The sequence below is a fragment of the Hyperolius riggenbachi genome, chromosome 1 (assembly GCF_040937935.1).
Source record: "Hyperolius riggenbachi isolate aHypRig1 chromosome 1, aHypRig1.pri, whole genome shotgun sequence".
Classification (NCBI taxonomy): domain Eukaryota; kingdom Metazoa; phylum Chordata; class Amphibia; order Anura; family Hyperoliidae; genus Hyperolius; species Hyperolius riggenbachi.
In genome coordinates, this window is record NC_090646.1 from 496,194,683 (window position 1) to 496,222,368 (window position 27,686).

General features: G+C 46.6%; 2 protein-coding genes across 16 annotated transcripts in view; one reads left to right on the forward strand and one right to left on the reverse strand.

Annotated features, from left to right (window-relative positions):
• ARVCF (ARVCF delta catenin family member) overlaps positions 1 to 27,686 on the reverse strand; it is a 1,120,703-nt gene that overhangs the window by 922,416 nt on the left and 170,601 nt on the right. For 2 of the 15 annotated variants that reach the window (XM_068243368.1, XM_068243360.1), the window contains exon 4: positions 7,650 to 7,770. The exons of the other annotated variants lie outside the window; for them this stretch is intronic. The gene's annotated coding sequence lies outside the window, so the exon portion shown is untranslated. The remainder of the gene's footprint in view (positions 1 to 7,649; positions 7,771 to 27,686) is intronic. 15 annotated transcript variants of the gene reach the window in all.
• On the forward strand, positions 3,072 to 12,856 carry LOC137532495 (speedy protein 1-B-like). The gene is made up of 6 exons (XM_068253093.1): positions 3,072 to 3,219; positions 5,190 to 5,408; positions 7,962 to 8,036; positions 9,890 to 10,105; positions 10,648 to 10,819; positions 12,623 to 12,856. The coding sequence occupies exons 4-6, from the start codon at positions 10,035 to 10,037 to the stop codon at positions 12,854 to 12,856; spliced, it is 477 nt and encodes a 158-aa protein (XP_068109194.1). The 5' UTR covers positions 3,072 to 3,219; positions 5,190 to 5,408; positions 7,962 to 8,036; positions 9,890 to 10,034.

Genomic DNA, 27,686 nt, shown 5'->3' on the forward strand with positions numbered 1-27,686 from the left:
TTACCCTTTACAAGCTTTTCCTAGAAATGCAATGCTTTAAACCAGTTGTTTCTGTCCATTGTGATGACCCATGCCAGGCACATTTTGCCTGCTTCAATCTTGTGAATAGGAAGGCCATTGCCTACACCGATTAGTTGTGCCAGCTTCAATAAGAAATTGAATGTTTAAATATATGGACACAGAGGATCTGATTACTAAGACATCTCCTGAAATTAAACATCCTCTCCAAATGGAAACATCAGAAGTGACTCAGCAGCAGGGTTGGATTTCTGGAAAGGCCACAAAGGGGTTGTTACGTATGAAAGAGGAGGCTGAACATGTGGAGCAACACATGAAAAAGGGAAACTGATGCCCAAAGGAGCTGTTCAACAAGGAGAGGCTGCAGTACATGGATGACACACATGGAAGAGGGGGCAGCACATAGAATGGGAGGGTTCTGTAGTACATGGATGACACACATGGAAGAGTGGGCAGCACATGGAATGGGAGGGTTCTGCAGTACATGGATGACACACACGGAAGAGGGGGCAGCACATGGAATGGGAGGGTTCTGCAGTACATGGATGACACACATGGAAGAGGGGGCAGCACATGGAATGGGAGGGTTCTGCAGTACATGGATGACACACATGGAAGAGGGGGCAGCACATAGAATGGAGGGGGCTGCAGTACATGGATGACACACACGGAAGAGGGGGCAGCACATGGAATGGAGGGGGCTGCAGTACATGGATGACACACACGGAAGAGGAGGCAGCACATGGAATGGGAGGGTTCTGCAGTACATGGATGACACACATGGAAGAGGGGCAGCACATGGACTAGGAGGGTGCTGCTGTACATGGATGACACACATAGAAGAGGGGGCAGCACATGGAATGGAGGGGGCTGCAGTACATGGATGACACACATGGAAGAAGGGGCAGCACATGGAATGGGAGGGTGCTGCTGTACATGGATGATACACATGGAAAAGGAGGCAGCACATGGAATGAGAGGGTGCTGCAGTACATGGATGATACACATGGAAGAGGGGGCAGCACATGGAATGAGAGGGTGTTGCAGTACCTGGATGATACACATGGAAGATGGGGCTGCACAAGGAATGGTAGGGTGTTGCTGTACATGCTGTAAATATTCCCTTTATAAAATTAATTAGTGAATATTGATTGGCTTTTGTAGGCTCCATCCACTTTCCTGAATATTAATTCCAGTCACCAACTGTACCAAGTTTTGAGAACCCTGCCATTAGCAGTGTAAGAATAGCTGCAGTTTACATTTTCCCATTGAAAATGAATTGCTGAAATTTGATTGACTGTTTTATGCTCCGCCCACTTTCCCCGAAATGTTCACCTCGGTCACCAAGTGACCAACTGTGCCAAGTTTTGGGACTCTGGCTTTATTGCTGAGAGAATGGCAGCCTTTTACATTTTTTTACATTGATGTGAATGGGTGAAATTTGATTGGCTGTTTGTGGTTCCATTCAGGTGTACTGGGGAGAAGCAAGACCCCCAGAACATATCTTCTCAGGTAGTAAGGCATTTGTATACAAAGTTTCATTGAAATAGGTCAAGGCATTTTCGAGTGATGGCAGTTCATACACACACACACACACAAACATCCGCTTTTTATATAGAGAGATTATTATCAGTAAGGCCGTGTCCACATTGGGTGCGTTCAGAAACGTGTAAAAGCACATGAGAAAAAACACAAGCTTTTGTGCGCGTTTTAGTGCGCTTTTTTAAGCATATTTTGCTTATTGTAACAGTTGTCAATAAAGATTTGTTTTAAAATGAAAATATGCTCGTTTTTTTTTTTCATTTAGGGGTAAAAACGCATGCGCTTGTATGCGCTTCTATGTGCTAAAAAAGCGCACCTATTCACTTGCATTGATGTGCACTTTACTGCTCAACACACAGAAATGCATGCAACACAACGGTTTTGTAACGCAACTCAGCGCAACGCATAGATGTGAACCAGGTACATTACTTACATGGGAAAATCAATACCTTGCAGAACGCACAGCGCAATGCGCTCTGAGAAGTGCACAAAAACGTAAATAGTGTGAACGAGGCCTTACTGGTAAGCCGCAGTTTCAGCAAACACCCAAATAATTTGCCATGGTACCATAAATGTAACCTAATTAAACTACAAAACTATCATCATCATCTATGCTAATAATTCATTTTACAGCTATTATTATTCACACATCTATCTATCTATCTATCTATCTTTCCATCTATCTATCCATCCATCTTTCTACCTATTCATGATATAAAGGTAGAAGCTGGGAAGACACACAGCAACAGCTTTGCCGTGAGACTTTGCCATGAGGACAGCAGTAGCACCTGACCTGCAGGTGACTGACAGTTATGGCAGTTGGAGAATTGCCAGCGAGGAAGAAGCCAGGGATTTGGAAGACTCCTCACTAGGATACATTTTTCCAGCTTTCACTGCGATTTTTTTAGCTTTCACTAATAAAAAAAGTAGACAGACACACACTAGGAGACAGACACACAGGGAGGAGCAAGCGCGTGCACGTGCTAGCTCACACATCTGTGCGTTTGCACACATACAGGTAGGTATACACAAACACACACACACACACAGCTTACTGCCGCTAACATATTACTATCTTCTAGGACTTCTGCCATCTTTCTAGATCGGATTACAGCCATGGCCTTCAGGTAAGCAGAAATTTTGGTTATGGGAGGCTAAAGGCCTGAGCCCACTAACGCAGTTGTGTCTGCTTCTGTCCGCTTTCCAGCATCTGTAACATTGATGTGTAGCTGAAAAGCGGACATAACTGCGTTAGTAGGCCCAGGCCCTTACAGATATTATATAGTGGCAAATATGGTCTTTGTAAAATGATGGTTGCAGTCTGTTCATGGTCCCACCTATCCTTTCTCTAGAGGGTTAAGCCATATTGAGGTCCCACCTAGCCTTTTTCTAGACGGTTAAGTCCTATTGAGTCTCATTCCATCCCTATACATCTTTGCTACTCAGGTGTCCCTCTGTCAGGTCTTATGTACTGGTTGTTACAGGTAAATCTGTTAAATACATGGGGGATGATTTATTAAAACTGGCACAAGAGGAGGAAGAGGAAATGTGAAGCCATTGCCAAGGGCAACCAGTTAAAAATAATATTGGTTGCTCTGGCCAGCTGCTCCAATATTGTGTGAAGCAGTTATTATACATTAGATACAATGTATTTTTCAGGTATGTTTGCGTGGCAGATGATAACTACTGTAGACTGCTATAAAGATCTCTAGATTTGCTTTCTCATTTCTGAGGCAGGTGTATGTTTGTTATATCAAAGGGCCACTCCCATGAAAATCTTTAAATGTAAAACACACACACACACACACGTACACACACACACACACGTACACACACACACACACACACACACACACACACACACACACACACACACACACACACACACACACACACACACACCTAGAGTGAAATACACTATACTGAATTTTTGCCTATAAAGCCATCATCGCTCACAGTAGGAAGTATTAATGTGACCAGTGGCGTATCTAGGGAAGATGGCACACACCAACTAAGCAGCCTTTTCTAAGCACTAGTGATTTGAAAAAGCTCTTGCTAATGCAATGCTATGGGGGATTTTTATAAGATCACATCGCTCAAGTGGGATCACACCCATAGCATTACATTAGCAAGAGCTTTTCAAACCACAAGTGCTTAGTAACGGCTTAGTAACGTACTGCTAGTGGGTTCCGGATCCAAGAGATAATCAATGACATGCAAATCCTTTTGAGTTTATGCCAATTTTATGTTAATGTTATGCAAATGTACACCATTTATGGCCTGTTATTCCAGCCAAGCCAGCCAAGGTGTCATTTTAACTGCTCTCGCTGCACGGTCCCGCCGCTCTCGCGGTGGCCATTAACAATACAGTTTTGCAGGACAACTAATAGTTTCTTATTGCCATGGTAATCGATTGGAAATAATCAATTGTGCCTATTACAGGCCAACAGAGCAGGGACAAGGTCCTCCAGCACCCAAGGCTGAGACACCAAAGTGCGCCCCTCTATCCCTCCTACACCAGCTGTCACACACTGATTGCTATTAGACTAAGAGGGCGACAGGGCCCACAACCTCCCCAACACCTTAATATCTAGTTATCTGGCTTGCAGTCACTGCTATGTATCCCCTTTTCTTATTTCTTTCTGGTTCATACACAATTAGGAATGACAGCTGAATGAATTGTGCGCCCCCTCCTACACTGCGCCCTGAGGCTGGAGCCTCTCCAGCCTATGCCTCGGCCCGGCCCTGCAGGCCAAGTTCACGCTAACCAATCTGATCAGATCAATAGATTCTATCTGAAGAATGGATCGATCCTATTAATCTGATCAAATTGATTAGCGAGAATTTGCCCATTAATGGGCAGGATCGATCACTTCCGATTACCGATAACAATCGATTGGTCACAGGATTGTATCATTAATGGCCACCTTAACATGTGCATCAATTCCAAACTATGATCATCTCACTCACCACATCGAGTAGAAATAGTCAGTGAGATGGTAATCATTTTGTCTTGCATGCAAATTTCATACAAACTGTCTGCTGTTTAGAACTGGGACAGTCAAATGTACTCAAGATGTTTTGATTGGTCAAAGTCCAAGTTCACATAGTTTGCATTAAATACGCATACAAGGCGGAAATATCTATCTCACTGACTTGTTCTTATCTGTAATGGCGATAGGATAGCAGGAAGCCTGTCCCCCCCATAAAACAACCATCCCTATGGCTGAACTGATTTTATTGAAGGCTCTTATTGAAATGGTTAGTGTTAAAAATCTTATAGTTGAAGGTTACAATCAAGTTTATTCTATGCTGAGACCCAGCATAGAATAAACTTCCCAGCACAGAATAAACTTGATGGTAACCTTCAACAATAAGATTTCTAACACTAACCATTTCAATAAGATCCTCCACACACAATATAATCCCCAGCATGCACTCTGTACCCCACTCTCATAATAAATCCTCTACTCACCCCCTGAACCTCACTCACACAATACTTCTCCTATTGGTTTCCTCCTCTGCATGATACTGAACACACACCTGAGACTTTCCCTATAATGTTGTTCAAAAATGGTCTGGGCGCCAAGCAACATTTCTTAACCTGAGAGTGTTCTCACAAAGCCTAGGTAGTAACCGGTGCTAAGAAAAGAAGCAAAGAAAGAAAGGTAAAGTCAAGAATAGAAGACATGACTAAAAGAGGAGAGAAAGAGAGAGAGAGAGAGAGAGAGAAAAGAGGAACAAAAAAAGGAGAGAAGAAAAGAAGGTCCGGGGACAACACTGAAAGAAGGAGGAACCGCTGTCACCAAGAGGGGCTCAAGGGCCACCCATATAGTTAAAGAGTAAAGGTGGCCACACATATTACAGTTTTTCTGTTTGCTTTTACCCCAATTTGATTAAAACGATTAATTGTGTGAAAAAATCAAGGAGAAATTTTTATTTGTCATTTTTCTCAATTAAATAAATTGGAGGGTTGGAAAAATCAGATTAATTTTGTCAGAAATGTAATGGCGTGTGGTGGGGGCCGCACGGCACTGCCAAAAACAGGCCTGAGGTAAGTGTGGGGTGGAGCCCGTTGAAGATCTCCCATAGTTACACTCTTGCAGTCACATCAAGCAGATGACTGGTCACAAGTGGTTTGCTTAGAAGACTGGTTTGTTCTGTCTGTTTAAAGGGACCTTGAACACAGGATAAAAATGGGCTTCCCCAGGCCCCCGTACAATGTGAGGTCCCTCAGCGCCTTCTGGGTCCCCTCCGTTCTCTCACTCGCAGCTCTGTTAGCGCGCGACTTCGCCGGGAGTTGTGCACAACGACGCATGCACAGCCCATCCACGTGCCTGGCTCAATTACGCACCTGTCGACATAAGTGTTCTGCGCAAGCATGGTTCATTCTTTTCAGAACGCACATGGGCTGAACGCTCACGGCAAGGGGTGCGTGATCCTGCGGGGTGCTTGGATGGAATGCTTATGCGCAGTTGCTAACGACTCCTTCCACTACCGAAACTGCCAGTAGGAGAACAGAGGGGACCAATGATGCAGAGGAAGCCCCAAGTAAGTTAAAATACCATTTTTACCATGTGTTCAGAGTCCCTTTAAAAGTAAGTGTTACCTCTCCAGTTAATATATCATTCTGCACTGCAGTTGTTTTTACCTTTTACAAGCTTTTCCAAGAAATGCAATGCTTTAAACCAGTTGTTTCTGTCCATTTTGATGATCCATGCCAGGCATGTTTTGCCTGCTTCAATCTTGTGAATAGGAAGGCCATTGCCTACACCGATTAGTTGTGCCAGCATCAATAAGAAATTTAATGTTTAAATATATGGACACAGAGGATCTGATTACTAAGACATCTCCTGAAATTAAACATCCTCTCCAAATGGAAACATCAGAAGTGACTCAGCAGCAGGGTTGGATTTCTGGAAAGGCCACAAAGGACCGAGCCTTGGGCGGCTGCAGCCCAAGGGGGCACCTGAACACGAAAGATGGGTTGTTACATATGAAAGAGGAGCCTTAAAATGTGGAGCAACACATAAAAAAGTGAAACCGATGCCCAAAGGAGCTGTTCAACAAGGAGATGCTGCAGTACATGGATGATACACATGGAAGAGGGGGCAGCACATGGAATGAGAGGGTGCTGCAGTACATGGATGATACACATGGAAGAGGGGGCAGCACATGGAATGGGAGGGTGCTGCAGTACATGGATGACACACATGGAAGAGGGGGCAGCACATGGAATGGGAGGGTGCTGCAGTACATGGGTTCCACAACTCTCCAAATTAATATACTTTCAATTACTGTATTTTAACATTTACATCAGCCTTCATGGTATGTATGTGGTACAGTACTATACTTGCTGGACCTATTTTTAACATGGCGTCTCAAGCAACCAGAAAGTATTTTGCCTGATATTTCTTTTAAGGAATGCCCCAAAAAGGTACATTCTTTTAAAAATCAGTCTGAAAATCGCATTGCAAAATCATAATCGCCAAGCACTTAACAATTGTGATTGCATTTTTCAGTGTGAACTAAGCCTCAAGATGGTAATAACAGTGTTGGAAAGTGATTTCAAGGCTGGGTTCACACTGTGTGCACTGCATAACGTATGTGTCATACATGTACTGCAATGGACTCTGAACACATTATAATGTGTGTTTACTGCAATGGACACTCAATGCGTTATAAGGTATGTGTATGGCAATGCACACGGCATGCATGATAATCACCTAGTATTGAATGTAAGAAATGCCGGTTGACACGCAATACACTGCAATGTAAAATGCAGCTATACTGCGCTGAGCTGTGTGTGCAATAGTAGCTGATCGGCAGTTAGTAGCCAATCGGTTAATATTGGGCGCTGAATAGACGCAATTTACATTGATGTGTATTATTTGGCAACCGAGACGGGCACCTAAATGAACTGCTGGGTTATAATATCGAGCTGTGCATGGTGGTAAATGATCAATTCCAGGTGGACAGGATAGCAATGTTATAGAACATCTTATAATGTATGTCTAGCTTATATAAAAGGGGCTGCATAGATGTACATCTTTATGTGTATACACTGATTGTATAGGATATACGTTTACCTAGCTTGTATGATGAGATTTCATATGTGAACCCATCAGTTGTATCTTGACTCCAACGTTATCCACTTGCTGGATACACACAGTTCTGGAGCATGTGCCTGGCCTTCCCTCTCCAGCTCCACTGAAAGAAATAGGAACATGGTGGTGTAGGAGTCTGTATTCTAAAACACTACTGTGAACAGTCATCATTTGCTTTAACATATTCTTTAAACCACCATTAAAAAGTGATTAGATCTAATGTTCTATACTAGTATATGAATAGTTTCAGATAATTGTGAGTTGTACTGAACATCATATGTCTTCCTGATACAGGACTGGAGGAGAGGACGCCTGCCCACCGGAGAGATCCAGAAAACGCCCAGCCCCCGATGACACTGAGGAAAGACCGTAAGTACAAATATCAAATATTAATGTTAGGTTACTACCATACATAGCAGTGGCGTAGCAATAGGGATGCAGAGGTTGCGACTGCACAGGGCCCTCCCTCATCCATCTTATTAGCTTTTCATTAGTGCTATGCTGGTAATGAACACCTCTATATGTGCATTGCATAGTAGTAATCCTTAAATAACGGTTTCCTTACTCTGATTACACCTCTCTGACACTGCAGATGTCCTTGGTAGGTTTTGAAGCTCTATACCAATAGAGTGCTTGGGGCCCCATGTAAAAACTTGTACTGGGCCCCAAGCTCCTTAGTTATGCCACTGATTCATAGGGATACCCATACAGCTCAAGTTGACGCAGAACCCCCTGGGTGGTCACTCATGCGACTCATAGGGCTCAATGCACAATAAACAACAAAAATAAAATACCACATTCAATAGGTTAGACTTTTTATTCCGAAATCACTCAGATTTTAACACGTGATAATATAACAACATAACATTTGTAAAGCGCTTTTCTCCCGCAGGACCCAATACAGTAAAACTGCATTATCCAGCACCAACAGGGATTGGATGATGCCACATAAGTGAAGTTTCTGGTTTCTTGAGAGTCAATGTTACAAATAGGCCTAGATACAAAACAGTGCTATATCCCAATTTATATACATACCATAAACTCTGTATTAATGTTGAAATACAGTAACAAATTATGACAAAGGACAGACTTCACTTAATGTAACAAAGGTTTATTACTGTATAAAGAATTGTAAAAGTAGATGTATGCATCCTGCAAGGCCAGGATTTTTTTTTTCTGATTGCTGGAGACTTCTGGTAATCTGAGTTCTGGATAGTGGGGGTTTACTGTACAGGTAGTCTCCGGTTTACGAACGTCCGACTTACGAATGACCCACCGACCCGCCGCAATGACGTCACGCCGCCGGGGACTACCTGTTTTTGGTGCAGCGGAAGGTAAATAGAGGACATCTCACCTGTTCCATGGCTGTAGAAGGTCCCAGCGTCTGCCTGGAAGCTGCGCAGCCCGACTTCTCGCTCCGTCCACTGTCCTCCCGGTGGCTTCACATGTATCGCATAATGACGCAATCAGGAGAAGCATCCTAGTGGCGGTGCCTGCTAATGTATCATTATGCAACGCATGTGAAGCCGCCGGGAGGACAGTGGACGGAGCGAGAGGACGGGCCGCGCAGTTTCCAGGCAGCACGCTGGGACCTTCTACATCCATGGAACGGGTGAGATGTCCTTTATTTACCTTACGCTGCGCCAACTCTGCATTAAAAATGGCAGTAGAACAGGTAGTCCCTACTTAAGGACGGATTCAGGATAAGAACGAGCCGCCAGTACCTATCTCGTTCGTTAACCCGAGGACTACCTGTATACTGTATACACAGATACAGACTTTATTCAACACTTATTTTGCTTCTGACAGGCCCAAACTTCTGTTCACCAGCACAGGCTACATATGCACAGCTGCACTCAAGTCTACTTTGGCTTTGTTGTAATAATAATAATGGCAGTATTTGTATAGCGCCTTTCTCCTGTCGGACTCAAAGCGCTTGCGAGGCAGCCACTAGAGCGCACTCAGTAGGCAGTAGCAGTGTTAGGGAGTCTTGCCCAATGAACTCCTTACTGAATTACTGGCTTACTGAACAGGCAGAGCCGAGATTCGAACCCAGGTCTCCCATGTCAGAGGCAGAGCCCTTAACCAGTGTCAAAACATGACATGTACCATTCCAGTTATTTGTATACTGTTCTCAAATGATGTTCAATGAAAGAGGGCTGATTTTGTACATTTGGAAAATGCATGTCCACCATAATTCTTTGTTACCATTATTCTTACAGAGAGAAAAGATGGGCGAGCCAACAGCAGCAGCCAGTGGAGCCAGAGGTCTGGGAGGCTTTCTGTGAGATCCTGGAGGATGACTGCATCCAGCGATTCCTGTCCAGAGACCGGTGCCTTAGGATCTCGGACAAGTACCTTTTGGCCATGGTACTTGTCTACTTTGTTCGTGCTGGCCTGAGGATTGAGGAATTCAAGGGACACTTCTTTGCCGCCCTGTAAGTATTGTGCTTGTATTTTTTTACCTACAGGGAGACTAGAGGATCTTGGCCAGAGAATGCAGCCCGAGTATTTCTAAGGCCTCTTTTCCATGCTAAACTGCTTTTCTGTCAAGCAGTTTAGCCGCCTGTGTGCCCGCCACAAGCGCCATTCGGCTGCAATTATATGCAGGTGAATGGCAGTGTTTGGTAACACCACATGTCATGTTTGACATGAGAAGGTATTGCCCCGTGGTGAAAATCCATCTCATGTCCCATCTGAGCACGGATGCAACTCCATGGAGTGCCGCCTGTCCACTGCCTGTGCTGAGCTCTAGCAAGTGCTTGTCCGGTATACAGAAGCAGCTGACAGGCTGTGAATTCACCGCCTTCAGCTGCTCATGGAAAAAATATTGTCATACCATAGTATTCATCTATAACCTTTGTGTTAGTGTGAAGAAAGAGCTGCTCTGGCCATGATCCTGTACCACCAATGAATTAGTATGGTCTGAAAAAGTATAAATCTGCTTTAATTTACTCCTTTTGTCATTTCATTATTGTAGGTTCTTAGCCAACCAGGTAGAGGAGGATGCCAGCTACTACCGGCAGAACATCTATCCCTGGGCCCTGGGCTGCACGTGGGAGGAGAACAAGGACAAGCTCCACCAGTGCCGGGATGACCTCCTGCGCAGAATGAAATTCCAGGCCAGGGTGTCTCGTAAGATGTGTGACCAGGTATGAGAACATAATCAGAAAGAAGTGTGAAGTTATGTTTGTAAAAGGTTAAAGCAAACCTGTGAGATCCATATGTGGAAAATGTATATACTTACGTTGGTAGAGGGAGGCCTCAGGATCCTCCAGTGGCTCCCCATGTCCTCCTCCCAACCACAAATCTAGCACTGGGACCCGCAAAAATTAGTGGCTGTGCTCCCATACGCGAACAACATGGCTGCACTGCGCAGTTTGGCTCCATGCTACCACACAGGTGCAATGCAGCTGAGCTCTGTCAATAAGCCCTTAATTATGGGCTTCAGGGTGGGGGGCCCCAGCACTGGAAAAGTGAGGAAGATGAGGACGGGGGAAGCCTCCGGATTTTGCTGTTTAGCCAATATGCTGGGCACTGAAAGAAAAAATAACCCCAGTGTATAGCAGTTAGGGTTAGGCAAATGTTGGGAGAGTTAAGGTGGCCATACATCTATAGACTTGGTGGCCGTACGACCATCGGATTCAATAATTATTAGCGCAGTGTTCTCCCCAGGCTCTTTTAGCTGGGTGCTCCACCCGGCTAGTTTTGGTGATCACACGGCTGTCATCGGCTCACCACCTCCTATGCTGTAAGCAGAGTTGCTCACAGAAGCACCGGCCCTGCATTCTCTCATCTCGCCCCACCCGGCTACATTTTCATGCCACACGGTTTGAAAAAAATTTCTGGGGAGAACACTGTAGCGAATCTGATTATAATCGGTGCCACCAAGAGCATGTCCAATCAACAATTCTACCAATTTCGGTTGGTAATAGTTTGAATGTATCGATCGGAAAATCTGCTGAAACATTTTGTTAAGTCATGCTCGATCGGGTGCGCAGGAATGAAACGGTGTGCAACAAAACCCTCCAGCTGCTGCCACCCCTAATATTTTATGTCCCCCCCACCCCACTCCATTAGCAGCACGGTGGAGTAGTGATTACCGCTCTTGCCTTGCAGCACTGGGTCCCCGATTCGAATCCCAGCCAGATCAAAATCTACAAGGAGTTTGTATGTTCTCCCAGTGTCTGTGTGGGTTTCCTCCGGGCACTCTGGTTTCCTCCCACGTCCCAAAAACATACAGATAAGTTAATTGGCTCCCCCCTAAAGATTGGCCCTAGACTACAATACATGCACTACACAATATAAACATACGAGTATGGTAGGGACTAGATTGTGTGCTCCTCTGAGGGACAGTTAGTGACAAGACAATATACTCTGTACAGAGCTGCGTAATATGTCAGTGCTATATAAATACTTACTAATAATAACAACAATCCCACTGCCCTGCAGTTATACTTTACATGTCACACCGTCCGGGCTGAGTGTCCTTGCCCTATTTCCGCATTTGGGCCCCACATGACTACCAGCATATAGCATGTCAGTATGAGGGGTGGAATCGATAATTTCTGATCTTTTTTTCTGAACAATTTTCCAATCACTTCTGTACAAAAGTGATGAGAAAAACTGAAATCCGATCGGATCTGTCATAAATTATCATTTCAACCTGTCAATCTGATGGGAAATTGGATGGTGTGTGATGGCTTTAGAGGCAAAGGATCAAAGCTAGGCAATTTGCATTACTTAAAAAGAAATAAATATGGCAGCCTCCGTATATTTCTCACGTCAAGTGTCCTTTAACATTGGGGAAAGGTAATTTGGGATTAAAGACGTACTGAATATACTCAGATATAAGTCGACCTCATTTATAAGTCAACCCCAAAATTTGACCCCCTTAAAGTAATATAGGTAGGAAAAGAACATGAATTCTAACTGATCTGTTTGTCTCATTCTAGCTCATCGCAGAACATCCGAGCTACTGGGCCTGGAAGAGGTGCCGCCTGGATCACCATGGAGGAGCCATCCGTGAGTATACAATAACCATTTTAGAAAAACTCTTGTATCCCGCAGGTCCCAGATTCGTGCCATGCCCATTCTGCGATTCCTTCACACTCCATGTCAGCCAGTGGAGAAGATGCTGCCCCTCCTCCAGCCAGGAAGTCCCTGGAGCCATCGTCCTGGATCCATAAAGGTCAGTACTGCACCATTTCCATCTTGTGTGCAGCACACACACATGGTCGGGGGGGGGGGGGGGGGGGGCGGGCTTGTATTATAGCCTGGGTTTTAAGGGATGCACACGTTGTCTTATGTGGGAAAGGGCGGGTGTATCAGCCAGGGAGGGGGAGCGGGTTATTAGGCTCTTTCTGATGGGGGTTCCTTAGGCTTGGTGGTTAATGTTTTTAGGAGGATGATTAGCCTTTGGGGGAAGGGTTTCTATTATATAAAAGGATACTATTGATCCTATTGAGAGCCTATTTTTGCCCTGGTTCGGATGAGAAGGGGGGGGGGGTAAATGCTTTTGCTAGAGAGGTTCTGCGTAGCTATCCAAATAGGGGGGGGGGGGTATGATATTTTAGCAGGCGCTTCTTTCCACAGCCAGGGCAGCGTCACCACAGCCAGGCCAGTATTTCCACCAACTAGGCCAGCCTTACCACCAGCCAGGCCACAACATCATCACCAGCCCGGGCCAGGATCCCCACCAGCCTGGCCAGAATTTTCACCAGCCAGCCTAGCATAGCTATAGCAAGGCCAACGTCACTACCAGCAAAGCCAGCATCGCCACCAGCCAGGCCACAACATCACCACCAACCAGGCCAGAATTTTCATCAGCCAGGCCTGCATCACCACCAGCCAGACCAGCATAGCCACAGCCAGGCCTGCATCACCACCAGCCAGACCAGCATAGCCACATCCAGGCCAGCATCACCACCAGCCAAGCCAGCATCACCACCAGCCAAGCCAGCATCACCACCAGCCAAGCCAGCATCACCACCAGCAAAGCCAGCATCACCACCTGCCAGGCCAGCATCACCACCAGCCAGGCCAGCATCACCACCAGCCAGACCAGCATAGCCACAGCCAGGCCAGCATCACCACCAGCCAGGCCAGCATCACCACCAGCCAGGCCAGCATCACCACCAGCCAGGCCAGCATCACCACCAGCCAAGCCAGCATCACCACCAGCAAAGCCAGCATCACCACCAGCCAGGCCAGCATCACCACCAGCCAGGCCAGCATCACCACCAGCCAGGCCGACATCACCACCAGCCAGGCCAGCATCACCACCAGCCAGGCCAGCATCATCACCACCAGCCAGGCCAGCATTACCACCGCCCAGGCCACAACATCACCACCAGCCAGGCCACAGAATCACCACCAGCCAAGCCAGCATCCCCACCAGCCAGGCCACAACATCAACACCAGCCAGACCACAACATTAACACCAGCCAGGCTGCAACATCACCACCAGCCAGACCAACATCATCATCAGCCAGACCAGCATCACCACCAGACAGGCCACAACATCACCACCAGCCAGGTCAGAATTTTCACCAGACAGGCCAGCATTTCCACCAGCCAGACCAGCATAGCCACAGCCAGGCCAGCATCACCACCAGCCAGGCTACAACATCACCATCAGCAAGGCCAGCATCACAACCAACCAGGCCAGTATCACCACCAGCCAGACCAGCATTTCCACCAGCCAGACCAGCATAGCCACAGCCAGGCCAGCGTCACCACCAGCCGGGCCAGAATTACCACCAGCCGGGCCACAACATCACCACCAGCCAGGCACAGATCATCATCAGTCAGACCAGCATCACCACCTGCCAGGCCACAACATCACCACCAGCCAGGCCAGCATTTCCACCAGCCAGACCAGCATAGCCACAGCCAGGCCAGCATCACTACCAGCCAGGCCAGCATCACCACCAGCCAGGCCACAACATCACCACCAGCCAGGCCAGCATCACCACCAGCCAGGCCACAACATCATCACCAGCCAGACAAGCATTTCCACCAGCCAGACCAGCATTTCCACCAGCCAGACCAGCATTTCCATCAGCCAGACCAGCATTTCCACCAGCCAGACCAGCATTTCCACCAGCCAGACCAGCATTTCCATCAGCCAGACCAGCATTTCCACCAGCCAGACCAGCATAGCCACAGCCAGCCAGCATAGACACCAGCCAGGCCAGCATTACCACCAACCAGGCCACAACATCACCACCAGCCAGGCCACATTATCACCACCAGCCAAGCCAGAATCCCCATCAGCCAGGCCTGCATCACCACCAGCAAGGCCAACATAATCATCAGCCAGACCAGCATTACCACCGCCCAGGCCACAACATCACCACTAGCCAGGCCACAACATCAACATCAGCCAGGCCACAGAATCACCACCAGCCAAGCCAGAATCGCCAGCCAGGCCAGCATCCCCACCAGTATCACCACCAGCCAGGCCAACATAATCATCAGCCAGTCCTGCATCACAACCAGCCAGGCCACAACATCACCACCAGCCAGGCCAGCATTTCCACCAGCCAGACCAACATAGCCACAGCCAGGTCAGCATCACCACCAGCCAGGCCACAACATCACCATCAGCCAGGCCATAGAATCACCACCAGCCAGGCCACAGAATCACAACCAGCCAAGCCAGAATCGCCAGCCAGGCCAGGCCAGCATCCCCACCAGCATCACCACCAGCCAGGCCAACATAATCATCAGCCAGACCAGCATCACAACCAGCCAGGCCACAACATCACCACCAGTCAGGCCACCATTTCCACCAGCCAGACCAACATAGCCACAGCCAGGCCAGCATCACCACCAGCCAGGCCACAACATCACCATCAGCAAGGCCAGCATCACCAACAGCCAGGCCACAACATCACCACAAACCAGGCCAGAATTTTCACCAGCCAGGCCTGCATTTCCACCAGCCAGGCCAGCATCACCACCAGCCAGGCCACAACATCACCACCAGCCAGGCTACAACATCACCACCAGCCAGGCCAGCATTACCACCAGCCAGGCCACATCATCACCACCATCCAGGCCAGCATTACCGCCGCCCAGGCCACAACATCACCACCGCCCAGGCCACAACATCACCACCAGCCAGGCCGCAACATCACCACCAGCCAGGTCAACATCCTCGTCAACCATCACCACCAGACAGGCCACAACATCACCAACAGCAAGGCCAGAATTTTCACCAGCCAGGCCAGCATTTCCACCAGCCAGACCAGCATAGCCACCAGCCAGGCCAGCATCACCACCAGCCAGGCCACAACATCACCACCAGCCAGGCTACAACATCACCACCAGCCAGGCCAACATCACCACCAGCAAGGCCAGCATCACCACCAGCCAGGCCACCATCACCACCAGCCAGGCCAGCATCACCACCAGCCAGGCCAGCATCACCACCAGCCAGGCCAGCATCACCACCAGCCTGGCCAGCATCACCACCAGCCTGGCTAGCATCACCACCAGCCAGGCCAGCATCACCACCAGCCAGGCCAGCATCACCACCAGCCAGGCCAGCATCACCACCAGCCAGGCCAGCATCACCACCAGCCAGGCCAGCATCACCACCAGCCTGGCTAGCATCACCACCAGCCAGGCCAGAATTTTCACCAGGCAGGCCACAACATCACCACCAGCCAGGCCAGCATTACTACCGGCCAGGCCAGAATTTCCACCAGCCAGACCAGCATAGCCACAGTCAGGCCAGCATTACCACCACCCAGGCCACAACATCACCACCAGCCAGGCCAGAATTTTCACCAACCTGGCCAGCATTTCCACCACCCAGACTAGCATAGGTGGTGGGGGAGTCCAGTCTGGTGAGGGGAGTTACAACATACAAGATAAATGCATGTATACGATACAAGTATCACAAGACTTCCACAATGCTGGGACCCTCTGATGCCTGTACCCGGCGCATGCATTTGTCTTGTCTCTAGGGGATAAGGTAAATTCTCCCGTCTGTTCTGTACATGCTATACAAGACAGTCTCCACTTTTCCATGACTTAGGGGCTAATCCCACCTGTCATTACACAATCTAATCCAGAGCTTGTACTGGCTGTTAAAGCTCTGCCATTGGACTGTATAATAGCAGACCTTAGCCCCAAGTCTGGAAAAGCCAAGGCCATCCTGTATGACATGTGCCAGAGTTCAGAGCAGCAGCATTGTCAGTCACGTTTGTGATCTGCAGTCTGCCACAAAAATTATTAAACTAATCCGGTCTCATTGGGGATTGGGAGGTTTACTTCTACAGTGTAATTCTGCTTTAGAGGGGCAGGCCTGACTTGCTGGATGAGGCGGCTGGGCAGTGGAGGAGGAAAGGGCCGGCTCATCCAGCACATCATGCCAAATTGGTGTTTTTCTGCCATCACATCCAGTCAGGATTGAAGCACTTCATACAGATCTGTTCATTTTTCTGGCTTCCAATGCTCCACTTCCTGCGCTCAGACTGCGGCGCATAATTAGGACTTCCCCTGCATGCTTGCCTCTATGTACAGAAAGTGGCCCAGTGGAAAAACTGAACAGATTTCTTTAAACTGCCTGAAACCTGACTTAAAGTGGGTCTCTGATGTGGTGGTTGAGCTGCTGGCGAGGAGCTCAACCAACATATTACAGCCTGGGGTGGTTTTCTTCAAAATTTAAGGACTAATTTGAAACTTTTTTATGATTTGGAGCTAAGCCCCTCCATCTGGATTGAACACTACAATGCTAGAACCTGCTCTGGCTGCTCAGGCTCTGGTATTGGATTGTGTGGAACCAGAATGGGGGGGGGGGGGGGGCTTAGCTCTAAGTCATGAAGGGTGGGGTTCCTCTTGTTTGGTGTGTCCAGGATTCAGACACTTCCTGTGAGCACAGACATCATCAGAACAGGTATTTGCAGGCAGCTGGAACCTGCACTTAGGTATTATTGTTAGTCTAATACTTGTGGACCCTTTAAAAATGAAGAATATAAGAATTATTCTGTAAAAGTAAACCAACCTCACTAAATTTAATTTCAAATTCATTTTACATTTAAGGCAGTGGTTAAATTTTATATATTCTCACTTATCCTTACACCACTGCCTTTTTAAATGAATTCCCTGCTTTTAAGAAGCATTGAGTGGTTTTTCTTTTCCTAAGAGGAAGTCTAATTCTCAGACTTTCCCTTAGGTTTTGCTTTTTATCCAATACTGTTGGGGGGGAGAAAAAAAAAAAAAAAAGCAAAAAACGTTGGTGTTTGGCACTCCTGCCTGTCAGGATGGGGTTCGAATCCCTGCAATGTTTATCAGCTTACTTCTCCTACAGTATCACCCATGTGCACCACCAATGCTCTTACTAGCAGGGATGGCAAATATGTATATTAATTTGTGTTTGGCCTAACATGCATGCACAGGTAGCAGTGGCGTAGGGATCACTAATCACCATAGAAGCCAGAGCGGCTGCTATAGGGCCCATAGCCACAAGGGGGCCCTATGGTCCTAGCTGCTTGTGCTGTTTTTTAATTATATCCCCCCTTAATGCATGTTTCCGTGAGGCATAGCACGTTCAGGGCTAGAAGGGGTGGAGGCACGTCCTGTCTCTCTGTTCCTGGCCAGAACTATGAAGATATTCGGCTGCACTATTAACCAGCAGGGAGGTGTAAGAATAAAATAGTCCCCTTACACTCGCCACAGTGCTTACTGCGCATCAATACAGCTGACAATAACTTCATCGTTCCGGTCAGGAACAGAGAGGCAGGAGCAGGACATAGCTCTGCCCCTTCAGGCCCTGGCTCCACCCCTGCCAGCCCTGAGTGAATCTCCGCCCTGCGGGCTGATGTGGCCCTGTCCCCTCCCGTTCTTGGATGTGGCTCCGCCTCTTTCCTGCAGCCTATTCACTGACCAGAGAACGGAATGCTGGAGGAGGTGACACTGGGGGAAAGAGGGAGACAGAGAGAACCCTCTCATCTGCCCTGTGCTGTCCAGCTTGGCTTATTTTGAGTCTGCTCTGTGAGTACAGTATGCATCATAAATGATAAGGCAGTTTATTATGTTCATTAATTAAAGCAGACCTCTAGTGTGTATCATACATTCCTCTTGTTATAGCAATTTATAATTACATGTTGTGTCTTTACCCCCACCTCAAATCCTTCCTGCCCCCTCATCCCTCTTGTAGCCAGGGGCTACCAACTTCTGATAGTGTAGCCCTGCACCTTGCTAGAAAGCTCCATGGTGTTTGCTTTAGTCACCATGGCGCAAACAACATGGTGCTTTTTAGCAGGGGGTAGGACTACACGGTGGAAGTCGGCAACCCCAGGCTGCAGGAGGGATTCGGGGGGTAAAGACACAACATGTTATTATAAATTGCTATAAGGATAGGGACCTTGTTGTATAATATACACTGGAAATCTTCTTTAACACCGAACACTACTCTGTTTTGAAGTTTGTATGCAGTTTAACTTCAAAGGACATACAAGATAAAAAATGATCATTAAAATGGGTATGCACTGACATTCATTTATGTATCCCCGTCTGGTATTCCACCTGTACTGGGCCCCAACCATTACTAGTCAGGACCTTTGACCTGGAACTTGCATGCGCCACGTATGTGCGGTAATAGCTTTGCGGACACTACATCCATGTTGTCCACACTCCTGGCGGCTTTTCTTTCCCTGTGAGTTTGTTTACAGCACTCTGATTAGTGTAGGTGAAGCCAGAGCATACACAGAGCTGCTACTGTGCATGAGTAGCGCATACAAATTCAGGGTCAAAGGTCCTGACTAGTAATAGTTTGAGCCCAGTATGGGAGGAATGCCTGAACAGAGGATTACATGGCTGAACAGAATGCCCTATACAGCATGGGATACATCAATTAATGTAAGTGCATGATTTTAATGATACATTTTTATCTCAGATGTTCTTTAAAGAAAACCCGAGGTGGGATTTAATTATGTTAGTGGGGCACAGAGGCCGGTTGTGCACACTAACACCAGCCTCCGTTGCCCCATGGTGTGCCTCCAGGACCCCCCTGCGCACCGCTATACCCCCTGCAGTGCTAGCGACACACAGCGTGTCGCCAGCACAATGTTTACCTATGCGCTGTCAGTCAGCGCCGCTCCCCCGCCTCCTCCATATCGGCGCTACCCGCCCGCGTCCCTTCCCTCCAATCAGCAGGTAGGTAAACATTGTGCTGGCGACACGCTGTGTGTCGCTAGCACTGACAAAAGGCAGTCCTGCAGTGGAGGACTGGGACTGCACTGACAGGGGACATAGGCGGACAGACACAAAGACACTGATAGACCCATGACCATGATGGTCAAGGCCACCGTTAAAGGGATCCATTGCGGGCCCCTTCAATTGCAGAGAAAGCGAACCGAGCACTGCTCAGAAGTTACACACCTCTCCAGGCTCCACCGACAATCTTCCTTCCTCCTAGGGTCAGAATCTCTCCGGCTACATGGTCCTCTCTTGTTACGTAATTATAGATGGTGGCTGGAAGGTGTAATGGGTAAGGGCTCTGCCTCCGACACAGGAGACCTGGGTTCGAATCTCGGCTCCGCCTGTTCAGTAAGCCAGCACCTATTCAGTAGGAGACATTAGGCAAGTCTCCCTAACACTGCTACTGCCTATAGAGAGTGTCCTAGTGACTGCAGCTCTGGCGCTTTGAGTCCGCCAGGAGAAAAGCGCGATATAAATGTTCTGTGTTTGTTGTTTTGTTTGTTTAGATATTCTGATGCTAGGAAGAAGGAACATCAGTGGAGCCCAGAGAGGTATGTAACTTCTCCCCCAGCACTCCACTTGCTTACTCTATATATGGAAGAGCTACCTATACTTCAGTGGGGGGAGGAGGGGTACTCTGGCCAGCTATACTGGATGGGGAAGCTAGTTTGGCTACCGATACTGGTGGCCCTTCTGACTACCTATACTACGTGTACTTCTAGCTACTTTTATCGTGTCTACCTATACTGGGGCAACCTAATATTGGGGTTATCTCTTGCTTCCTATTCTGGAGGGTTACCTGGAGCACAAAGGTACATTTATAACTTTTCTATTCAAAATTTTACTATGGGGCCCCATGATTTGTAGCTACGCCCCTGAATGTGGCTGATATTGTGGTCAGTGTGATGTCATGACCATGGGCATGGCAGTTTCCTTTCTGTTAACCATGTTGCATTGTGGGAAATATCACTTCCAACTACAAACCAACCAGTATCTACCTCTGTGCTTACTTATAGCTATAAAAGAACAACCTTTTAGCCTATCGCATTGTTAGAGGGTGTGGTTATAGATAATGGCAGTTGGTGCTGTCCAGTTTATTTCTAGTACGGCAAATTGTAGATCACACAACATGAACAAATTACACAACGAATATCAATAATTTCTTATTTTTTTTTCTACTTTATAACTTCTCGCTTTGCAATGTATTGATTTATTCCCCCCCCCCCCCCCACTACTACTATTCTCCGGTAAAGTTCCTCTCAATTGATATAATTTGAGCTTCTTGAGAGTTTTGGTCATTGAGCATCTTTGCCATCAGTGTATGTAGTCAGAGGTATATTTACTACTTGCCCAAAAGGTGCTCACACTTTCACAATGGTGGCAGTTCAGGTCTGAGTTCTGTACTGACACAATGAGAGGCTACATCCCATCAATGTGTTTTGTTGCCTGCACATGGAAAAAAACAAAGAGACATGTGCTCTGACCACGTTCACCTGACTACATACTGGCTGCATAATTGTCTATTGATTAATTAAAATAGCATAGCATACAGTGGGTTTCAAAAGTATTCGGCCCCTTTGAAGTTTTCCACATTTTGTCACATTACTGCCACAAACATGCTTCAATTTTATTGGAATTCCACGTGAAAGACCAATACAAAGTGGTGTACACTTGAGAAGGGGAACGAAAATCATACACGATTCCAAACATTTTTTTTTACAAATCCATAACTGCAAAGTGGGGTGTGCTTAATTATTCAGCCCCCTGAGTCAATACTTTGTAGAACCACCTTTTGCTGCAATTACAGCTGCCAGTCTTTTAGGGTATGTCTCTACCAGCTTTGCACATGTAGAGACTGAAATCCTTGCCCATTCTTCTTTGCAAAGCAGCTCCAGCTCAGTCAGATTAAATGGACAGCGTTTGTGAACAGCAGTTTTCAGATCTTGCCACAGATTCTCGATTGGATTTAGATCTGGACTTTGACTGGGCCATTCTAACACATAGATATGTTTTGTTTTAAACCATTCCATTGTTGCCCTGGCTTTATGTTTAGGGTCATTGTCCTGCTGGAAGGTGAACCTCCGCCCCAGACTCAAGTCTTTTGCAGTCTCCAAGAGGTTTTCTTCCAAGATTGCCCTGTATTTAGCTCCATCCATCTTCCCATCAACTCTGACCAGCTTCCCTGTCCCTGCTGAAGAGATGCACCCCCGAGCATGATGTTGCCACCACCATATTTGACAGTGGGGATGGTGTATTCAGAGTGATGTTCAGTGTTAGTTTTCTGCCACACATAGCATTTTGCATTTTGGCCAAAAAGTTCCATTTTGGTCTCATCTGACCAGAGCACCTACTTCCATATGGTTGCTGTGTCCCCCACATGGCTTGTGGCAAACTGCAAGCGGGACTTCTTATGCTTTCTGTTAACAATGACTTTCTTCTTGTCACTCTTCCATAAAGGCCAACTTTGTACAGTGCATGACTAATAGTTGTCCTATGGACAGAGTCTTCCACCTGAGCTGTAGATCTCTGCAGCTCGTCCAGAGTCACCATGGGCCCCTTGACTGCATTTCTGATCAGCCCTCTCCTTGTTCGGCCTGTGAGTTTAGGTGGATGGCCTTGTCTTGGTAGGTGTACAGTTGTGCCATACTCCTTCCATTTCTGAATGATCGCTTGAACAGTGCTCCGTGGGATGTTCAAGGCTTTGGAAACCTTTTTGTAGCCTAAGCCTGCTTTAAATGTCTCAATAACTTGATCCCTGACCTGTCTTGTGTGTTCTTTGGACTTCACGGTGTTGTTGCTCCCAATATTCTCTTAGACAACCTCTGAGGCCCTCACAGAGCAGCTGTATTTGTACTGACATTAGATTACATTAGATTACACACAGGTGCACTCTATTTAGTCTTTAGCACTCATCAGGCAATGTCTGTGGGAAACTGACTGCACTCAGATCAAAGGGGGCCGAATAATTATGCACACACCACTTTGCAGTTATTTATTTGTAAAAAAAATGTTTGGAATCATGTATGATTTTTGTTCCACTTCTCACGTGAACACCCCTTGGTATTAGTCTTTCATGTGGAATTCCAATAAAATTGATTCATGTTTGTGGCAGTAATATGACAAAATGTGGAAAATTTCAAGGGGGCTGAATACTTTTGCAACCCACTGTATGCTTATGGCATATGCTTGCCAGAATATGCAGGGTCTAAAACTAACTCACCGCGTTGCCTGCAGGAGTTGTCCCATGTACAAACGATTGCATCTCAACAGGAGTGCCGCGTGTAGGCTTCCCATGCTCCCAGGAAAAATCGAGCAGCGGCGACACTCCACGAGCATCCACTGCCCAGGAGCACCGCAGCTGCCCCCCTGGGGGGGGAGCAGAGTCACAGACAGCCCATCCCCAGGGGACCATCTGCGCTGCCCCCTAAAAGAAAGACTATTTACCATTTGCATAGTGCTGCCACTACTGGGAGTGACATCCGCACCTCCCCCCACACCCCTGCCCCCCGAGAGAAAGAATATCAACTGCACATGAATAAAAAAAAACAAAGTCAATAGACAATTACGCAGCCAGTATATGGTCAGGAGAACCTGGACAGAGCACACATCTTTTTTTTTCCATGTGCAGTTGCTGTTCTTACCCTTTCTGGGGGCAGGGGTGTGGGGGGAGGAGCAGATGGTACCCCCAGTGGTGGCAGCACTTGGGGGGCCTGTCTGCGCCTTCCTTCCCCCTGCCTCACAGTTCAGTGTGGTCGCTCCCAGGACATGCCTTATCTTGCAATCAAGGGCAAAGTGCAAGTGGTAAATAGTCTTTCCTTTGGGGGGCAGCGCGGATGATCTATCCTGGGCTCCAGCCCGGCGTGGGGATGTGCAGTCTGGGTCTCTCTGCTCATCTCTCTGCTCATCCCCTGGGGGGCAGTTGCAGGACTCCTGGGCAGTGGATGCCTACAACTTTGTCTCAGTGTTCTATTTCAACCCACTGTATATTTGATTTTGACACCCATCAGAGGCGGCCTTTGGGGGGGGTAAGTGGGGCAATCGCCCCAGGCCCCGCGCCTGAAGAAGGCCCTGCACTCTCTGCAAGGGCCTCGGATTCCTCCCCGACAGTACCTTGTCACGGGGGCTAACCAATAGCAGCAGCACCAGCTTTCCATTAGCCAATGCTGGTGTTGCTGCCGCCATTCAATCATAGAGGAGGGAGGGACAATATTTTAAAGCAGTGCAGCTCAGCTGATATGTAGCGGCCTGCAAGCATTGGTACATCAGTAGACTGCCCCTGTGCTGCCTAGCCAACCTAAGAGGAGACCCCCCCCTCAGATGTGCTGCTGACGAGAAGGAGATACAGGAGGTGAGAGATCACCAGCAATGCTGCAGATGTGTGCTTCCCGGCTACCATGTTCACATTGCTGAGTAATGCGTCTGCAGGGCTGCTATGACTGGGGGGAGGGGTGGGGGCTGTATGTGGAGGGAGCTCCTGTGTGAAAGGAAAGGTAGGGAGATTGTCCTCCCATCCCATAAGGTAAAAGACAGGAACAGCTACTGTGTAGGGGAGGTGAAAGGTCATGTTCTGGAACGGCTGCTGGCAGAACATGATTGACCTCAGCCTGACAGACACTGGTGTGTGAATGTGTATATCCACTGCATAACTGTGTGTGTGTATCCACAGTATACTGTATGTGTCTCTAGGCCCCGCATATGACACTTGCACCAGGCCCCGCATACTCTAAGGCCACCTATGCAGGCAGTCTATTGGGCCAAAGTACAGGGATCTCATTCTACAAAGTGAATCAACCCCCAAGTCAGCTAGCTAATTGTACAAGCTGTTAGTCGGTATTTCTCCTGTCTGGCTCTTGGGGAAATGGCTGATGTTGCTGAAACCCAATAGAAGCTGAAGAGATGTCTGACACTGTTGCTGCCCGGCGGATCAACTGTATGCACATCACCATGGCAACAGGGATGAGGTGCCCTACTGTCCCAGTTTGAAACAATGTATGGCTCTCACAGAATTACATTTTAAAATTAAATTAAAAGATCTGTTTGATTTTGTGCTGTGGGAGGAAACAAGAGTGCCCGGAGAAAACCCACGCAAACACGGAAATAACATGCAAACTCCAGAATAGAAAAATAAATGTGGTCAGCTAGTAAACAATCGTACATGAAGCAGCAAGAACTAAAGTACAACTGTAATAAGGGATGTGGAGGATGACATATTTATTTCCTTTTAATCTATACCAGTTGCCTGGCAGCCCTGCTGATCTATTTAGCTGCAGTAGTGTCTGAATAACACACCAGAACCAAGTATGCAGCTAATCTTGTCAGATCTGACAATATTGTCAGAAACACCTGATCTGTTCCATGCTTGTTCAGGGCTTATGGCTAAACGTATATGAGGCAGAGGATCAGCAGAATAGCCAGGCAACTGGTATTGCTTAAAAGGAAATAAATAATGGCATCCTCCATATCTTTTTCACTACAGATGTCCTTTAAAAAAGAACTGTAATGACATATATTAGAATGTAATACATTATTCAGGATACCCATTTTTATTTTAACCACTTTATGACATGCTGCCTTATTAAAACGTCCTGTTTGAGCCTGTTAACGGTTCCAGGATGTTTTAATAAGTCTTTTGCTCCCATCGCCGCTGTGCACGTGTGCCCTCCCCCCTGCCGTTAACCGTCAGAACACCATGATCTGTGATTGGGGAAGAGGACCGAGTGGTCCTCTACCCAATCACAATGCCTGGAATGAATGGACATGACCCAAATCAGTGGCCATGTCCATTCATAAAACAGGAAACATAGTTTGTGTTCACTAGCGCCATCTAGTGGCCAAAAAGTAAAATTACACATACAGGCACATACATACACTTATTAAATATTAATTCAAATTAATAACTTACACTTCCAAAGCTCCCCCCCCCCTCAAAAAAAAAAACATAAAAAAAATCAGTTTAAAACATTTTTTACATAAATAGTTGCCTATATATAGGGGCTTGTAATCATGGACCGGACAGAAACAAAACAAAAAAAAACCCCTATTTTTTCAAATAATATATTGTCGCCATACATTGTGATAGGGACATAATTTTTAATGGTTTAATAATCGGAACAACTGGGCAAATAAAATGTGTGGGTTTTATACACAGGAGAATGTTTTATTTTAAAACTATAACGGCCAAAAACTGAGAAATAATGAATTGTTTCCATTTTTTTCTTATTTTTCCAGTTAAAATGCATTTAGAATAAAGAAATTCTTAGCAAACGTACTACCCACAGAAAGCCTGATTGGTGGTAAAAAAAACAAAGGTATAGATCATTTTGTTGTAAGAAGTAGTAATACAGTTATTGGCGAATAAAAGGGAGGAGCACTGACAGGTGAAAATTGCTCTTGTCCATTGGGGTATAAACCCCTATGGGGCGAAGTGGTTAATTATCCTGGTTTCAGCTTCATAAACACTTTTTATATCTCCATTACATATTGGTGTGTAACCTGACTCTCCCAGTGATGTTTAGCCTAGACTATGATGTCACACAGCCTTTTGCCCCTAAGCACTCTGGGAGACGAGAAGTTATTTCTGCTCATTTGACTACAAAAATCCCACAGTGATGCACATTACCAGCAGTAAAGATGCTGCCATCTGTAATACATTTTAGAATGTAAATTCCCCTTTAAAGATCTACCTTGAAGAGAAATATTGATATCCAGATTTTTTAATAACCATGTAAATTTTGCCTAGTTTTTGATTAAATTTTAGATTAACTTTGCAAAACCAATCCATCATCTAAATACATTTCTTAAACCAAAGCACTATACTGGTTTAATACCATGAAACAGAGTGACAATTACTGGTATTTGTATATTTTAAGATGATATGTAATTGATACTTACATGTTTACTGAAATAAGGATGGATACCCTATATCTGTTTGTGGATACATATTATTATTTATGTATACTGTATAGTTCCAACATCCTCTGTAGTCCTGTATATAGTACAAATCAAGTATTGGGGAGCACAAATACACGAGAAATTCTAAACTCTATACAATCAGGATATCCAGCAATACCAGTATATATGTATGCATAGCCAAGTCTTCTGCAGGTGAGTAAATGCTTTTTTTTTTTTTCAACTGGTGCAGCACCAGAGCTATTGAGGGAACTAATGGAAAAGGGGGGGGGGGGGTGAGGAAGAGAAGCCCTGCTTAGGTTTTTTTTGTCTGGTGAAACACTGCACATATTACTTACGATTATTTTCTGGTGTAACATTGCTGCATTATGATCCTTTTCTGGTGAAACATTGCTGTATTATGATTAATTTCTGGTGAAACACTGCCCACATTATGATTATTTTCTGGTGAAACATTGCCCCTTATGATTATTTTCTTTGAGAAAAGCTGCCCATATTACAATTATTTTTTGGTGAAACATATTGCTGCAATAGGATTATTTTTATGGGGGGCACCTCGGGGAGGGGGGGCGCAACAGGTTTTCTTGCCCGGAATGACAAAGTGGCTAGAGTCGCCCCTGCCGCATCTGGCCGAACTTACGGCACCCGGTGCATTAGACGGAGAAGAGTGAGGACGGCGGTGTGGGAGCGGTCCATGTGGATGGGGCTGGAGAAAGCCCCAGGTATGTATAAAACTTTGAAGAGTCTACGTCTCTGGTTTCCTTTAAATTGGATCCTTTGGGTAATTAGAAGGCTGCCTCAGAGGAAAAGGAGTAAAGGTGAATGAGACAGGCAGCAGAGTTCAGTAGGAAATAGTAGCCAGTTTGTTTTTTGGGTAGACCGCAGAGTAGGGTG

What these genes read in the sequence shown, in the direction of transcription:
- LOC137532495 (XM_068253093.1), top strand. Translation starts at nt 10,035, where the DNA reads ATGGTACTTGTCTACTTTGTTCGTGCTGGCCTGAGGATTGAGGAATTC. An exon ending in GGACACTTCTTTGCCGCCCT is followed by an intron (nt 10,106 to 10,647) that starts GTAAGTATTGTG and finishes TCATTATTGTAG; the next exon opens with GTTCTTAGCCAACCAGGTAG. An exon ending in CTCGTAAGATGTGTGACCAG is followed by an intron (nt 10,820 to 12,622) that starts GTATGAGAACAT and finishes GTCTCATTCTAG; the next exon opens with CTCATCGCAGAACATCCGAG.